An 18612-nucleotide genomic window follows, 5' to 3' on the forward strand; every position below is an offset into this window, starting at 1 on the left:
TTTGTGTGTGTGTAGGGGGGGCATTTATGCCATAATATAAGGAAGATTAGGTCTCATTTGCCCACGTTTCCAAGAAGGGGAAGGAGAAAATCGTTCCTAACTTTCTAGCCCAGACCCATGTAATCTTCTATAAAGGTCTCGATCCTAGAATCTAAAAGAGCATTACAAAACTTCCCTAGAAAAGCATAGAGAAATCCCTCACAATCCCTAAGTGAGAAGGCTCCCTGCAATTCCATTTACTCTAAACACACCAAAATCCTTGAAGAGCATGGTCACCACCCTTATTGCACTTTTAGCCAATACAAAAGTTTGATGAAATAGTAATTTTTTGAATGAAATGAATGTTTTGTTGTGATATATTTAGTCTTTTAATTTCTTGCTATACATTTATTTTCAAGCTTGGTCATCTTTTGAGTAAATAACAATTTGTTAGACTGGTGTATCATCTAATAAAATAAACTTCAAGAACTAACATGGTTAAGTTGATAGTAGACATACATGGCTCACTTAGTCACTTCGGGTATAAAGAGCTAAAATCATAGGGACAAACATGCAAAGTGTTACTTGAAATGTGTCAGTGTTGTTGTGAGGTTTATACATAAACTCCATAGTAAATCAATGCATATCATCACATTGAAGACATATACCATAAAGTTTTGCTCTGACCTTATATATCATGATACCACACATAATTAAAAAAAATTTAGCTGAATCCATAAAACGAAACATTTTCTAACGTATTCTTTCACTTTGTTTCAATCCTTATTTATTCTCCCCGTTTTCCTGATTCATAGCCACGTGACACACATACTATATTTCGTTACGATATCTCATGTTTATTTTACTAAGATTTTTTTATGAAGTGTCAAATAATGTAATACAATCTATATAGGATTGATATTTTTCTTATCAATTGCTACTAGTTTGACTATGTATACTTGCACATACAAAAGTAATCATAAATACTTATGGGCAAAAATTACCTAGATTGTTGATTCTTGTCGACCAAACTAAATTACATTTTATTTGCCTATATTTACTTTTTAAATTGTTTATCATTATCCTCATTTTGCATTGACAATTAATGATATTATGCTAGTAATATCAATATCACATCTCATTAGAAATGTAATTGTACTCCATAATTTGATAAACAACAAGACAATATTATGCCATTATCAAAATGTATGAAGTATTGTAAAATATACTATATTTATTTAAAATGATATATTTTAAATATTTAAATACATATATTGTTTATTTTCATATATTTATTTAAAAATAACTAATTTATTAAATATTAAATAAATAAATTAATATTATTAAATATAAAATATGTGAAACAAAAGTATTGTGAAAAAGAGAGATAATTGAAATATTTAAAAAATATATATTCTTAATATTGAAAACAAAGTATTTAATAAATATATTCATGGAAATGATTTAACCACACGTACTCTATAGTTTATAGTTTAGTGGTTAAGTGCTTAGTTAATATGTGCATCAAATTGTATATGATTTAACATTTTTTTTATGCAAAATTTTAATTTTTTTGATGCTTTAATATATTAAAGCTTTAAAAAATAACAAATAAAATGTTAACATGGAATTTAAAATAATTCAAAACAAGAATAAAAGAAACCACGTCAACATAGTTGATATTAAAAAAATAATAATAAAAAAATTCACTCAACGCTCCATAGGCGTTTTTTTAGTCAATTTTTCATAACAACATAATCTTATATGCCAAGGTTGGAATCAATTTTTTTTACAAGAGAAAAAATAGAAATCACTTATATCACAGAATAAAATACCTATTAATCCTATTTAATTTTGCGTTGAAAGCATATTACACATGTCTCATATATAGATGGTTGATGTAATAATATTGAAACTTGAAATCCAATCTTTCACATCAACATGATTCTCTTGCGGTGATTTTATTGACACAACACACAAACTTACTAATAAATTTGTCACTTACTATGTTAAAATAATTTTTTTGCATAGTTTCTAATAATTTATGCTATGGTTGATCACAAAACAACATACAAATATCAGCATTATGGATGGATTAGAGATGACAACAGGATGAAGCAGAACGATTTTTATCTCTCCAAATCCAAATTCAAATTCCGAAACAATCTCAATTTTTCTCCCTAAACACCCCTATAAAATTGGAAAATTAAAACTTAAATCTGTCCAAATCAGATTCGGGTATCTCTGCCTCACCATCATCCATTTAATAAAATAAATTAAATATTTTTTTTCAAAATAAAATTATATTACAAATAAAAAATAAAACAATTTAAAAAAATTTCATAAATATATTTCAAATATTTTAATTAATAAATACAAATTAAAACATCATGGACCACATATTTAATATTTTAAATTATCAAAATTAAATAATAAAATATATAGTAAAATAAACATGACAGATTTAGGTGGATACTAATGTCCCCATTATCTTGACCAGTCCCTATATTTTGTAATTAAGAAAACCCAAACTCAAATCCAAATTCAAATCCAATCAAATAATATTTTCTCTGTCAAATACAAGTAGATGCTCGCAGAAACAAGTTATGTTGTCATGTCTAAATGGACAAATAATCAACTTTAGTGATTTACATACCAAAAACTTCAAAACCATAATTTATATAGCTTAAATTATTTTCAATCATTTAGAACTTCAATTTAGTCTAATAACTCAATTTATATCAAGTGGATTTTAATGGGTAAAAATTTAAACTAGAAGTTATCAACATTAAAAGTTACATATAATACATCAATGGGATTCTACCTAGGCAATCCAACTCTAATACAATCTTTTATCAATTTGAGATTTACATATTATTGCCATAAATTCATGAATGATATTTTATCACGAGTTAATCATTATTTAAAATAAATATTTTAAGGGACTAAAAATAAAATTTGAGATATTTTAAAGGACGACAAACATATTTAACTTTTTTATCATTTGTATTAATATTTTAAGAGAATCATTTGTATTAATCATGTAAATATGTATTAACACAAAGAGACAAACATCCAAATATTTATTTTGTATTAATAACATAAAATTTGTAATATTCTATTAATATATATGGAATAATTTAAGATATAAATGAATTTTCTAAATCTATTTTTCTCGATCATAAGAACGAGTTTATACTCCATTTATTTTAAAATGACTATCGTTTTAATAAATAAAATTTATTTCAAAATGATTATCATTTTCATTTTTTAATATAAAAATAATTGTTAATTTTTTAAGTATGTTTTTTAATACTCTTTACAGAATAAAATTAATTTAATAAAAGTGTAACATAATAATATCATTACAGAGTGAATTTTTTTAAAACCGGAGTCATTTAAAATGAAGATAGTAACAAATTATTTTATTTTATTTTGATTTATTTATTTTTTGGTCAAGATTTATTTTATATACTAATTTTTGACAAATATATGTAAAATACGTTGAAAAGGAAAAAAAAAACTTTTGACCAAAAAACAAAACAGAGGTAACTTTACTTATGCAGAGCAGTTAACCGATTGGTTCATCCAATTCAAACTCTTCAGTTTCTGATTCGTGGTTGCGTCCAGCTCGTGATCGAAACGAAGTGAAGGAGGAGCAGCCATGGCTGACGGCAACCGCTCCAACAGCAACAAACCAGAGTGGCTTCAGCAGTACGATCTGATTGGGAAGATCGGAGAAGGAACCTACGGTCTCGTCTTCCTCGCTCGGATCAAGTCCGCCACCAACCGCGGAAAATCCATCGCCATCAAGAAATTCAAGCAATCTAAAGATGGCGATGGTGTCTCTCCCACCGCCATTCGTGAAATCATGGTATGATATTTTTTTCCTTCTTTTTTTTGTTGTAATTTTTCTCCGATTTTTGTATTGCAGCTGATGAAGGGCTTTGAGCCAAACTCGCTGAAATTACTGGATAGTTAGTACTAATGCAATTGTTCTATGTAGCGGATGTTTTCTGTTATTTTAGTTATTAGAGTTTTGATGTTTCGGATTGGTTTTGACTAATTTTAACTTCATGTTGCAGTTGCTGAGGGAGATCACACATGAAAATGTTGTGAAGCTTGTGAATGTTCACATCAATCATACAGACATGTCTCTGTATCTAGCCTTCGATTATGCTGAACATGACCTTTATGTGAGTAGACGAGGCATTTGACTTGAAATTGTCATTTTGTTTTTCAGTTTTATCAGTGTTTCCTGCTGAAAATTTATAGTTTCTGAATATCTTGATTTTTTAGGTTATTTTCATTTAAATATTGCATTTTGCATACCCACTGCAGTGTTGTAAATTTTAAGGATAGGCTGTTGTTACGTCTTCATTTATACTCATATTATGAGTTTTAGATTGGATTTTGTGCTATTGTTACTTAGTGTCTTAAAAGGTTGTGTGAATTTCTATGGGAAGAAACATATGTAGGTAGCAAGGAATTGTTTCTTGTAGTTAGTTGAGTGTAAAGGTTGCAATCTTGAATGGCAGGAAATAATAAGACATCATAGAGACAAGGTCAACCAATCGATTAACCAGTACACTGTTAAATCAATACTATGGCAGTTGCTCAATGGGCTGAACTATCTGCACAGGTTAGTCTATATTTTGCGAAGTTGAAGATGGTTCATTTTATTTATTTTCTTTGTGTTGACTTATTGTATTACTATACTTTCCATCCAGTAATTGGATAATACATCGAGATTTGAAGCCATCGAATATATTGGTACGAGTTTTGCCGCCTTATCATGATATGATTAATAATTTTATTTGTCCATCTTTTATCTGTGCACTAATTTTTCTAACGAGCTTTCTACGAAAAGGTTATGGGTGATGGCGAGGAACATGGAGTTGTTAAAGTTGCTGACTTTGGGCTTGCAAGGATATATCAAGCCCCTCTGAAGCCATTATCTGAAAATGGAGTATGAGCACATTTTTCATCTGTGTATTAGAAGTTTTCATGTATATTCTCTGCATGATTTTTATACTTTTAATATTTGAAGAGTTGAAATCTGGCTATGCATATAATACCTGCAGTAGGACTACATTAAAGGCTTGTACACTGTCCAGCTTTTTGCTGTAAGCTGACTGAGTGATGGATATTGTTATTTGTTTCAAGTTTAGCTTGTTGAACTGTTGAGCCTTCTGTCAAAATTTCATGTGTTTTGATTCTCTATGTGTTGGCCGTTGGGTCTACTATCATCTTTAACTTCAATTAACTGTGCACTTGTACCACATTTTACCTTTTGATATGTTTGATTGTTTAGATTCCTGATTTATAAAATACTAACTTGCAGGTTGTTGTAACCATTTGGTATCGTGCTCCTGAGTTGCTTCTTGGAGCAAAACACTATACCAGTGCTGTTGGTATCCTTTAATTTTTGGTGTGCATGTGTCAATATTTACTCTCTCTTTCACCCTCCATCTCTGTGTGTTGTGTGCCAATATTTACTGCGTACAAAATTATGATTAACTTTGGAGTTATACTTGTGTTGTGTGATGTTATGATTGTTATCAATCCATCAAGGGTATTTCTCCAGCTTTTAACCCGTGTTGTACTTTTTTTTATTACATTGGTGTTCTTGCTATCCTTAGTTTGACTTGAGGTTGATGCCTGAATAAGTTACGGCTTTGATGAATCTGACACAACAATATTTAGAGCATACACAAAAGGTTGACATGGTATAACTGACTTTTGATGACTGTAATTTTTTAGTGGATGTAATTAATGTTGGGGACTTTGTTACACATAATTGAAAGGTAGACTTATCAATTGTGTGTAATAAATAAATATGTCCGAATTCTGTTTGATGTCATTCTAATAGTGGTTGAGTTATTTTTCCTTAAAGAGACATTTAGATACGTGGGCTGTGGGATGCATTTTTGCTGAGTTGTTGACCTTGAAGCCACTATTTCAAGGTGCAGAAGTCAAAGCTACACCAAATCCTTTTCAGGTACTTGATGCTAAAACTGGTGTTCTTTTTATTCTATAGTTGAGTATTATTAGATGTAGTACCATTGTTGAATTCTAAATAATCATTGTTCCACTTGTACAGCTTGATCAACTTGACAAAATATTCAAGGTTTTAGGTAACTTATTTGCTTACTGTTTTCCTTTCTCCCTGTTGGGGGATGTTTATTGTCTTGATGATATCCCAAACCCACATCCTGGACATTGTTACTGTGTCAGGCCACCCCACATTAGAGAAATGGCCTTCCTTACAACATCTTCCTCATTGGCAACAGGATACACAACATATACAAGGACACAAATAGTAAGATCGTTAATTGCCGTGTAATTCAAATATATGCAGGATATACCTATTTTCATAGTGTTGAGTCCTTTGTTTTCTCTTTTACTTGTTTGTTCTTTGTAACCGATATACATATATTTTTTTTCTTCATGAAACTAATGGACCTGTTCTGCTTCTTGCAAACAGTGACAATGCTAATCTCTACAGTGTTGTACACCTATCTCCAAAAAGTCCTGCATATGACCTTTTGTCAAAGATGCTTGAGTAAGTATTTCCTCCAAGCCTTTAAGAAAGTTTTACTGTGCATCTATACTAAGGATGTATTTCCTTTTTTCATTTAAATTCTAAAATGATACTAAATTGAACATGATGAAAAGTTACCCCCTTATGTGCTAATGATTTAGTGTTACCCCCATAATACTGTGATAGGGTGGTTAAATAAGCCTCAATATTTTGTGGCCTTATCCAGGTGGTAATGGGTTTGTGTTTTTTGTTACTTATGTTTTCTAACTTTATCATCATCTTCTTCTTCATCATCACTTATTGTCGTACTTGTTCCCGTTGTTAATCTTATAGTTTCAGTTCACATGTTAATTTGTCTCAAACTTTCCCTGCCTCTTTCTATACTGTGAATAGTGCCGCTTTTGTGGCTAATCGTGGTGCAGTTATGGTGCCCACTGCAAAACGTTTTGCAGGTGCGGCTATTGCGACCCCAAATTGCGCTGATTTTGTCATGTCGCAGCCGCCACAGGGACTTTTGTTTCTTATGGCCAGAAAAAAATTGATGTAGATGAGAAAAGAATAAAAACAATGAAGAGGAAGGGCATCTAGTCAAAGAAGAAGAAAGGATGAAAGAAGGATGCAAAGATGAGGGATTTAAGAAACAAATGAAGAAGAAGAAATGCGGCGTCTTGGTAGTCTGTTCTATGCAGGGATACAAAATCCTTGAGAGCTAAGGTTAGATTAGAATGGGCTTGGTCCAGTACCACTTCAAAGTATTAAAAAATGTGAAAGTAAACAAGATAGAATTCATACCCCGGGTAAAGCAGCTTTAGAAGTCTGCAAACCTACTGAGTCACTACCATGCTGTAGAACTTTGGTATATATAGTATTAATTATGATTAATAGTTATATATACTTAGTCCCTCCTGTCTTGATTATAAGTAAAAAAATACTCATGTTTTGTGGTTTAAAATATAAACAAATCGAGTATGATTTAACTGGTATGAACTAATGGTTAATTGAGTTGAAGTAGTGAAAGGACCAGAGTTCAAACCCTGGTAAAGGGGAAAAAATATACTATTCTCTCAGTTTCAAAATGACTTTCGTTTAAGGTTTTTGCACACGGATTAAGGAATGCAATAATGTTGTCATAAGACATTGCACTTTTACTAAATTAAGCTTATTAGTGTGTTGAAAGTAGTGTAGAGAGTAATAATTAAAAGACACAATTGGAAAAAATAACAATCATATCTACATTGAAAAGTGAGAATGACATTCAGTTTGAAACAATTTTCCCCCCTAAAACGACATTCATTTTGAAACGAAGGGAGTAACATAATAACTAACATACTAACAGTTGCCTATCCAAAACAAACTAATTTAACTTAATTTAAATGATATCATTCATGAAATGCTGCCCTTCAAGTAGTATGGATTTTATTTTCTACTAACCTTTTTATTCTTAGGGAACAAGTTTCCACGAAATTCAATTTAGGAAGTACAAACATTTCTTTTATTACAATAAGAGAATTATTTGCAATTAACTAAAATTCTTAATTAGTGTGAGTGTAGGTATTTTTGCTTATAATCGAGACTGAAATCTATATACATGTAGTAGTGGTTTAGAAAAAAAATAGTAATATTATAATAGCAATCATCCCGCCATACGCTACACCACTATTCTAGTTTCGGAGCCAGTCCCTCTGAGCCACCATTGAGATTGACAACATAGACTTCTTTCTATGTTGTTTAAAATTTGAATTATTTAAGGTCATAGTGTTTAGTGGTTAATGCAATCATTCTGCTTCACTTGTGTGGCAATGTTGATTCTTCCCATTTGTTAGAGATTTCAGCATTGCTGCTTTCCTTGTAAATCCCCATCTGAACCACAAAAGAGCATATTTGTCATTGAGTACTTTGTTGATACTAAGGATTTTGAGGATCTTCTCTAGAACACTAAATAGATAGAAGGAAATCAATCAATACATGATAAATTCTTATTCTCCCGAGTACAAGATTATCATTATCCTTCAAACTAGGGATATTAGGTGAAATTTCTTTCCGCTTGTATAGTTCTATGAAAGAACAATTTACCTAAAACCAGTGTTGTCCATGGTAGATGGCTCTCCATGGCGGAGAGCCAAAATTCCGCCATACCGGACACTTTGTGGCGCTGTTTAGCCGATTATGGCGGAAAAATCCGCAATATAGGCCAATATTTACCATAGCAGCGAGCTCAAAAACCGCCATGTATATCTGCCTTAGCACTGCAATTGCGGATATTTGATAACACTGCCTAAAACAATCTATCAACCAACTTTATTGTGAGCAATCTGAGTTTGAATACCCAAAAGGACTTATATTTGGCAGTTACTATGGAAAAGGATAGGAATAAGTTGAGTGGCCATTCAATCAAATAAGTGAACGATCATTCCTTCCATTAATAGCTAATTCAGTTAACTCTATCTAGCAGCATTATACCTTTTTCTTTTAGAAATGTGGAAATCGTCACCCGTCCCACAGTGACCACCATGACCCTTGTCACTTGCCAACTGCTCTTGTCATCACCCATCGTTACTGCCACTACCATTATTGCCACAACTAATACTGTTGCCCGAACGTGCAACCACCAAACCAGAAGCCAAAGCAGGGCCCCCCAAAAAAGAGTATCATGGTACCCTTAGTTCAAAAAGCCTTCCCTGAAATGGAGCTGTCATGCTAGAGCAAGAACTAGCACGAACCAGGGCCCCAAAAAACAGAGTATCATTGTACCCTTAGTTCAAAAAGCCTTCCCTGAAATGGAGCTGTCATGCTAGAGCAAGAACTAGCACGGATGTCTATCTATTATGACCAGTGTCGATATTTTATTTTCTTCTTTCAAGCCTTGCATGTAATAAGTTGCTTATCTCCACAGACATTAAGGGCTATTCCTTGAATGCTGTTAATAATTTCTACTATAATGAAAATGACTAACCCAATAGCCGGTTCACAACTGCCACCGTTGAAACTAAAGAAACAAATGATTGACCCATCATATCTCTTAAAATTTTGGTGTGTCCTAACTCATCCTTACAAAACTGACTTTTATGGTGAGAGATGCCTCCCACTTATAAACATATTTTTAGACCATATCTTATCTAATATGAGTCTCTCAACACCCCTCCCCCTAATTGAAGTCGTGCAGCCAGCTGTCATGTCTCATGTGTAGGCTTCACATCTTTCAGAACCTCGAGAGTGACCCCCTAATTCTGTAACTGAGTGCAGATCTCTCTATCATGTTTGCTTCTTCTCTTATACAGGCCTTCGTGATAGCCCCATCTAGAGGAATATTGCCACCGAGCATTTTTCTGATTCCTATCTGATTTGGCATACCATGCCATGATAGAATGGCATATTCATTTAATTTTTAATGCTAAAGATTGCTAGTGGGAGGGAGTTATGATTCTATGTCATTCCCATTATAGTCATTTTAGTAAACCAAATGCAATCCTATTTCAGTTTTGTTACATGTGGCATTCAACCGTAAGAATTTCATCTAGTATTTGTTGATATATGGATTTGATGCATGACTTTCTTTTTTAATGAAAGTTTTCTGTATTTTTTGCCCTCTAATATTGGCTTGTGTATTTATGTGCAGATATGATCCTAAAAAGCGTATAACAGCAGCACAAGCTTTGGAGCATGAGTAAGACTCCTTTTATTTTCTTGTATTTTTGCATGAAATTTACATATCTAGTGATTCAAAGGGTGATTTAACTAGAGATGGAACTTGGGGAGGGCAAGCATGGGCATAACCACCGCTGCTTTGAACATAAATATGATTTTGTGCTTAATCTGTTTATTGTTTAATCAATTTTATTTTATATTAATATTGTGTTTTTGTTGTTTAATCATAAAACGGATATTATATGACCTTCTAGTGCAGGAAAATTTAGTTAAGAATGTATTGAGAAAAGTATTCTTATACCTTATATGTTATATGAATTATGTATTGAGAAAAATATTCTCATACCTTATAATGTTATATAATTAATATATGTTATATTAATTATGTATTGAGAAAAATATCCACATACCTTATTATGTTATATTATTAATAAATAGTATTTATATGCTCATATTGATAATTACACATTTTAAGAAGTTACTAGAATTATTCAAACAACATTCAATGTGTTAAAATATATACTTTTCATGTGTATTTATTTGATACTTATCATTAAATATCTTTTGGCCACTGATTTGATAAAATTTTGAACCCGTCTCTGGATTTAACTTGTATTTATTTATGGTTGTTCTGCCTATAGAAATGTTGACTAGATACAGCATATTTTCCTTCCATTTTTTTATACTATATTTATATGGCATACTATCAAAGATTTTCTGGAACTGATGTAGTTGCCTTCTTTTTGTTGTATCTAACATAATCCTGATCGGAATTTTCAAAAGTTATTGAGGACGAGCAACTATATTTCTGTAGTCATCATTGAAACAACTCCAGAAGCTTTCCCTAAACTATTTTATTTACACAAAAAAGCAGTTATGTAGCCTTACTGCTGCTGAATTAAAGTTTTTGGGTGAATTTATAATATGTTTCACTTAGATTTCAGTCATGTTAGAAAAGTAATATAAAAACTATTCACATTTATGCTTTTTGGGGTAGTTGGTTCATGGAGTGCCATCAGACCCTTGATGGCCAAGGGTCTAGAGGTCAATCCTTTTCAATCCCATTATTCTAATTAAATGTTGGATTTAAGTACAGGTTAAGTGGGTATGTAAAATGCTCGCATTTCAAGCCCAAAGAGCTTTCTCAGAGTGGACAATTGGACATGATAGAAACATAATATACCCAATAGATCAACCTTCTTAGATGGTTGGTTCATGACAAGTTTGAAAAATATAAAAAGGCTGCCATTTATGTTGTTTACAAGAATTATGACAACTATGAGATTGTTCTTGCACATAATGTCCATTTCTGTACAGTCAATGCTGCAACTGTTTCTTGTCACTGAAGTGAGTATAGTGGCCTGGTTACCTGACTTCAAATTTTTTGAGAGCGTTATAGAATATTTCATGTTGTGTTTTCACTTAGGTGGTGGTCTACTGATTGTTCCATAATTGCTTGTGATTTGTCTTTTTCATTGAGTGTGTTAAAAAATGATTTATTCTGTAGAGATTTTATGTAAATCAGAAGTTGTTTTTTGCATGAGTATAATTATTAAAAATGCATTTTATTTGAAAAGGTAGTTATAATTTCATTTTGTCTTAGAAGCTACTAAAAAATAATCAAAACTAAGATTTTTAGATTCTGATTTTTTTTTTCAAAAGCTGAAAGAATTAACTAAAATTTTTATAAGCATTTTTTTGTCCAAAATGAAAGTGTTCTTTAACCAAAAAACTCTGAAACAAACAGCTTCTTAATCATATATATCACCTTGAAGAGCTCCCATATATTGCTGGATCACTGGTTTTAGTGGTAATTGAGATTTGATGTCTTCATGCCGATGTAGTTTTATGCCTTCAACGAGTTTAAAAATTGGTTGTTGCTTTTGTAAGTCTTTTTTACATTAGAGACCATGTAATATGAGTTTTGATGGATGGAAGACACCTTATTAGATATGTTATACTTTGTTGGGTATGTAACTAGTTTCCTTTTATCTGTCGGCTATTATATTTTCAACATGCTTTACTTTGTTTTTCCAGGTATTTCAAAATGGAACCACAGCCTGGACGGAAGTAAGGCCTTTTCTTCCTTCCTCCTTTGCTATTTTGCTTTGGTCTTTTCGCCTTTCCCCATTTTTATTGCATAAAACCTTTTCCCAGAATTATTGGTTACTTTTCATTGATTTGAAAATTTCTTTGCAAGATTTATAAATAAACAATATTTATTATTTCTCCTCTTCCTGCTCTATGTATAGTAAAGCATCTGTCTTCATTAAGCATGTATTTCATTGTCTTTGATTAAACATATAATGTAAAATCAATGCCCAGTGCACTTGTACCATTCCAACCTGGAGAGGCATTTGTGAATTATCCCACACGTCCAGTGGACACAACGACAGATTTTGAAGGGACAACCAACATGCAGCAATCACAGCCGGTAAAGTCCTATTGAAATATATCATTATAAACTGAAATTGTGCAGGCTTGAGTTATCCTGTACCCATTTTGTTTAGTGTTGTAGATTTAAAACTTTCATTGAGTAGGGTATATCAGAACTAATGGACATGATTCAACTTGTCCCTGAATTGTCTTTTAGTGGAAAATAGTCATATATTGTAAGAGTAATACTCTCAGCAGTTTAGTTACTGACCTGATTTAGCTAGTATTTATTTTATTAATCTGGCGGTGCAGTACTATATAAATCTCTACTTTTTGCAAATATTATTATAGGTTTGAATTAGAGAAAGCAATAAGTGATTATTAGACAAGTGAAGGACAATGTTAGTTCAGTTGTCAATTCCAGGTAGCGGAGCAGAGAGGAGCGGGCGTTATTTCATATATTTAGGAATTATTATACAATTAATACTAATAAACGCATAGTTGCTGCAAAATGAAATAAATTGCTCAAAATTCATAAAGTATTCATAGTTAGAAGGAAAAGCCACAATTTTAAGCAAAACATACTTTTCAATAATACCAACAAAGTTCAAGAGAACAAACAAGTTAAGAATTATGAAAATCTCAAAACTCATTTCCTTCTAAACAAGTTAAGCATTATCAAAAGTCAAATAAAATTTTAAGCATAAGTCTAATTCTTCATCATCATTTCCTTCGCTACTTGATATGTAGTCTTCTTCGTCTTCCCCAATATATTTTGGATCAAGATCTTCATCATCTTTTGGTACAACCACTTTCGTTGCCTTTGGCCTAAATCTAGATGAGTATCATGCAACTTTCTTTCTTTGCGGCTTAGAGCATTGGTTTAATTTCAATTTAAATAGCCATGCTGACCGGTTCGACGGGTACAAGTGGAATGAGGTTTGGGTGACAGCTTGTTACTGGTTATAGAGATGGCAAACCCGATGAGTTCATGATCCTAACTATGTGTATGTCAATAATCCTTGCGATTTTGTGCATTTTGTCGTGCTTTCATATTACCGGACTAAACAAGTTGGTAGTGATATAGCTAAGAGACCAAAGGTAACCAACAATTAGTGGAAAAAATCTCCAAATGGATGGTTTTGTTTGAGTAAGGATGGAGCATTCAAAGGAAGTAGGGGCTTGCAGGTTGTGAAGGATTGATAAGGTATGAGAATGGTGTTTGGGTGTGTGATTTTGCAAAAACTAAGGGGAAAAACTACTGCGTATATGGCGGAGATGTGGGGAGTGTATGAAGGTTTGAGCTTCGATAGGAGGAAAGGTATTTCAAAGTTGATAGCGGGGAGTGTATGAAGGTTTGAGCTTGGTTAGGCAAAAAGGTATTTCAAAGTTGATAGTTCAAGTGGATTCGGAGGTCATTGTCCGTAGTATCGATGGTGGCAATACCGGGAGTTCTATGGAATGGATTATCATGCATAAGATTAGATATTTGCTTTCCCTCAATTAGAATGATCGTTTCATGCATATTTATAGGGAAGAAAATAGATGTGTTGTTGTTTTGTCCAATCTGAAATGTGTTGGAGAAGTGGACTTTCTAGATTTACAATTGCATCCTCTTCAGGTGTATCAGATGATAGCTCATGGTTTTTGGGGTGTTTCGTTACCTCAACTTGTAGCAGTGTAGTTTTCTTTTCCTTTTTGGACTATGGCCCCTTTGTGTTCCAAAAAATAAATAAATTCACAACATAAATTTATACATATTTTTTACTAAATATATAGTATCCAAAATGTATTCTTTCTAAATTTGAATGTTAATATTAATAACATATTATTGTTTAAATAAAGGAAGACTTATTAGTTGATATAATATATATCATTCTTTTGTGTTTACAATTTGGATTCTAAAATAGTACAAGTTACACTTCAAAAACTAAAAAAATAATTAATTACCTAAATATTTTGATTCTTTCGTGTTTAAAGATGAATTATTACCTTATACCCGAAAAAGAAATGAATGATTACCTAAATATTACGCATATTTAGTACAAGTTATATGGAAAATATTAATTACAATGTGATTTTCTTAAATCAAATACATGTATTGCATGGGTTAAAAGCAACGTTAGAGTAATCGACGAACAGATGGCGCAGTTGCAGAAGTTGCATTGTTGAAGATTATTAGTGAGGGTTCAATCCTTGAGCAGACCACTTACATCTAATATGACCTTATACCCAAAAAAGGGTTGAATGGTTACCTAAATATTACGCATATATAGTACAAGTTATATGGCAAGTATTAATTACAATGTGATTTTCTTAAATCAAATACGTATTGTGGATGGATATATAAATTAAAAGCAATGTTAGAGTAATCGACGAATAGATGGCGCAGTGTACGAAGTTGTGTTATTGAAGATTAGTAATGCGGGTTCGATCCTTGATTGGACCACTTACATCTAATTATTTTGTAACTAAAAAGCTAGCTTATTTTCACTAAACTGGACTGCATTGGTTCCTGCTTGTTTACACGTTGACTGGTTCAATTACATGCGCGGTCTAAATCTAATATAGTAACGCGACCGGCCATAGGTCCGGTGGTCTGTTCCGATTTTAAAATACTGGGATAAATTACCTCGACTGCCCCAAGTTTAACTACTCTGTCCTTAGAGGTTATGAATATTTTCAATGGTTTTGTTATACTTAATATGACTTGATTACATAACTGTGTGTGAATAATATCCTGTGTAGTTTCTATTAATGAAAAGTTTTGATTCCTACTGAAGTTCAAGTGAGATTAAATTGCTTGCTCATGATTCTTGTAAGGGTTTATATTGGCATACTTGGACACGAGCAAGCATTTGCACGCATAAACATTTCCACCTAATGCGTTTGAATGTGTATAATTTTTCAGGTTTCGTCTGGAGCTGCTATTGCTGGAAACATGCCTGGTGGTCATGTATCAAATAGACCTGTCCCTCGACCAATGAATGTTGGCATGCAAAGAATGCATCAGCTGCAAGCTTATAACCTCCCATCCCAGCAAGGGATGGGTAGTGGAATTAATCCTGCTGGCATCCCAATGCAACGAGGAGTTCCGCAACAGGCCCATCAGCAGCAACAGGTTTATTGTTTATTGGGAAAAGGAGGAATCTGTTACCCTGTTGTCCTTTTTTATGGTTGATGTAATATGTTACTAACTGTTTTTTATTTTGTTTTTTGACAGTTGAGGAGAAAAGACCAAATGGGAATGCCTGGATACCCTCCGCAGCAGAAGCCAAGACGTATGTGAGGTAAATAACATTGTTCCACTACATATTAGTGGCGACGGTGGTGGTGGTGGTGGTAGATGTACTCTGTCATAGAGAAACTTGGCTTTTCATAAAACTGGAAGAATTTCTTTTATGTGGATTATTAGGAATATCAATAATTTCTCATGTTTTGTCCGAGTAGTTTTAATGGGCAATTAGGATTCATGAGAGTTCTATATGAAATTTTGAATCAAATTTATCAGAGATTCTTACAAAGTATTTGAGAAACTACATATTGCGCAAAACTTGTTCACCTCTTTAATAGTCACTTGTGATGTTTGGTTGTGGCAAACATCACATTGTGTATATCTTATTGAGAATTATTAAGGTAATCAAAATTGGACCGGCTTGTTAGACCAATCGAACCAAAATCAGATCTGCATATAGTCCAATTAGGACTGAAAATCACCTAGAAAAAAATCTGATTTACAAATGGAGAACCAACATAAAACCGTCAAAACCAGCTGCCAACTGGTTTGTTGCAGTTCATAAATGCACAATCTGTGAAATATATTACTTGAAAATGGCTCAATTTTGTATTTTATATTTGACTTGTATTATGTTGCTTCCTTAATTCCTCAATGTGTGACTTATGCGGTTTAATGTTGTTAAATAGAAGCTATACCGCTATAGTGTTACCGAATTTGGACAAACCGCTATTGTTCCGCGATATGCCATTAGGACAAAATGTTGTCAAATAGCTGCTATAGTGGTGATATAGAATTAGTACATATCGGAATTTTAACAATCTGCTATTATCCGCAATTTACAACACTGATGTTGTTTGCTGAAAGTTTGAAACTCAAAATTTGAGGACAGGTATACAACAAGATTGTTTAGGTGTCATGACTGTTTCTCTTTTTTCAACTCTAGCTTTTTACCTTTCATTTTCAATATAAACAGATCATGAATTAGATTAGGATCCTCTCATGTTGATTTCAACATGAAGAAAATAATGTGGAGAATTTATGAACCTTGAAATATATTAGGACAGAAGGGTTTAAGAATTTTAAAAAAAAGGGGGAAATAATGTAGTTAAAGGTGAGATTTAAAACACGGGAAATTTAGTGAGGAAAAAAACACACAAGAGGATTCTAATCTTCTTGAATTTGGATGTTTATGAATAGGTATGACAACATAGTGGGGGAGACATCAGTTTCTTCTGCCCTGCACCCGTTCCGATTGAAATTGGTTTTCCCCTGCCTTCACCATTTATATTTATAGCCTATAACTAAATATTAAATAAAATGAATAAGTACTAATGTACTATGTGTATACAAAGAAATATTTTTACTAGGGTAGGTTTTTGGAATGTTGCCTGACGGATATTAACATTCTCACCCTGGCCTCGACTTTGAATATTGAGAAAAATTCAAGCCTGTGCACCTGGTCAAAGCAGGGGTTTTCCGTCAAAGTCGGGCAAATATAGAGTCCGATTTCAAAGTAGAAAAAAGTTATGGTCAAAGATGTTACCATTTAAGTTTAATTTAGTTTTTAAAATTAAAATAATATTACTAATATTAATATTATTCTCACTAAGAAATACCCATTATAGTATATTGTTAAAATATTTATAAAAAAGTAATATTATTTAAATATTACCAGTCCATTCTTGGTTGAATTTTGGTCAAACATTTGAATCTTAAATCGCTACAGGTTCGATGTCTAGTCTGATTTTAATTAGTTTGGTATTTATCTTCTATAGTTGCACTTTCTGTCATCAATGTTCAACCTTTTTGCATACTTGTACTAGTAGGATTGAATGACTCTTCTATATTTGCATTGATTCTGAAGATATCAAGTGAAGATAGATTTAATGGAAGATATTCTGAAGATATCATGCTTAGGTTTTGATGGAAGAGATCAAATGAAGATAGATTTCAAGTCAATAGTGGCAAGCTTGAGCTCATTCTGGACAATTCATAAGTCATAACACCCATATTCGACTGATTTGCCTTCATCCTTGTGGACTTCACTTTTTGTAATTGCATTGGGCACATGAAGCTGGATGCTACAACATGAACTATTCTCCTGGAACACCAATGGAGCCATTGAAGGGAGAATAAACTGGGGAAATGGCTGAGCTACTGGTGAGACATGTATATCATATTTATATATAGTTTGTACAATTTTCTTGTATTCTCACAACTGTTACTCAAGGTGAAATGTTAGGGATCATATAGGTTTTCGTCAAAAATGAATCAGCTGAAACTTTATTATACTGTATGTATATTATTGCCTCACCTTATTGAAGGAAATTGTGTACTAGTCTTTTCCGTTTTGAATCTGTTGTGCTCCTTGGAATAATATTACTTTTTGAGCATGGACTAGGTTTTAGTGGAAACATATTTCTAAATACGTAACCATTAGTATTATAAGCTTTCTTCTAGAGGTAGAACATATACATACCAATAGCAACATTCTAGCATAAATATATTGCTAGGGACATTTTCTTCTTTGCTCTCTTCCTTTTGTGTTAGATTCTAGATTTTTATTTTTGACTATTTCAACCATTGTGTCCATGCTAGAGGTTTTTGAGGAGAGAAAATTTACATGAAAAATTGAACAATGTCATTTATATGCTTAAATATGTCAATTTCAGTTAGTGTTCATACTAGAGGTGTTTGATGGTTCTTCTTACTCTGTCTCTACACAAGACATAGTCATTTTCTTCATTTGAATCTTAGGATCTTCTCCAGTTTCATAACCTGGATCCAAATCACCAATTTTAATCTTTCTAGGCTTGACCTCAATCTCAGT

At 32.4% G+C, this 18612-nt stretch overlaps 1 protein-coding gene across 2 annotated transcripts; it reads left to right on the forward strand.

Annotated features, from left to right (window-relative positions):
* The first annotated feature begins 3501 nt into the window (after positions 1-3501).
* LOC127079097 (cyclin-dependent kinase E-1) lies at positions 3502-18137 on the forward strand. 2 transcript variants are annotated; one of them, XM_051019509.1, is made up of 16 exons: positions 3502-3853; positions 4065-4175; positions 4518-4621; positions 4710-4752; positions 4850-4948; positions 5324-5393; positions 5886-5980; positions 6083-6116; positions 6217-6301; positions 6467-6544; positions 10140-10187; positions 12206-12238; positions 12494-12602; positions 15456-15665; positions 15768-15834; positions 17647-18137. In XM_051019509.1, exons 1-15 carry the CDS (start codon positions 3644-3646, stop codon positions 15831-15833), a joined length of 1395 nt encoding a protein of 464 aa, XP_050875466.1. In that variant the 5' UTR covers positions 3502-3643; the 3' UTR covers position 15834; positions 17647-18137. The 2 variants fall into 2 exon arrangements, with proteins under 2 accessions (XP_050875466.1, XP_050875467.1); XM_051019510.1 differs by having other exon boundaries at positions 17700-18137.
* Positions 18138-18612: the final 475 nt, after the last annotated feature.

The sequence above is a fragment of the Lathyrus oleraceus genome, chromosome 5 (genome assembly GCF_024323335.1).
Source record: "Lathyrus oleraceus cultivar Zhongwan6 chromosome 5, CAAS_Psat_ZW6_1.0, whole genome shotgun sequence".
Lineage (NCBI taxonomy): Eukaryota > Viridiplantae > Streptophyta > Magnoliopsida > Fabales > Fabaceae > Lathyrus > Lathyrus oleraceus.

Bases quoted from the DNA above. Each gene is read 5' to 3' on its own strand.
- LOC127079097 (XM_051019509.1), top strand. From the start codon at position 3,644: ATGGCTGACGGCAACCGCTCCAACAGCAACAAACCAGAGTGGCTTCAG. The intron at 4,753-4,849 runs GTACGAGTTTTG...TTCTACGAAAAG, and splicing joins TGAAGCCATCGAATATATTG to GTTATGGGTGATGGCGAGGA. The intron at 6,545-10,139 runs GTAAGTATTTCC...ATTTATGTGCAG, and splicing joins CTTTTGTCAAAGATGCTTGA to ATATGATCCTAAAAAGCGTA.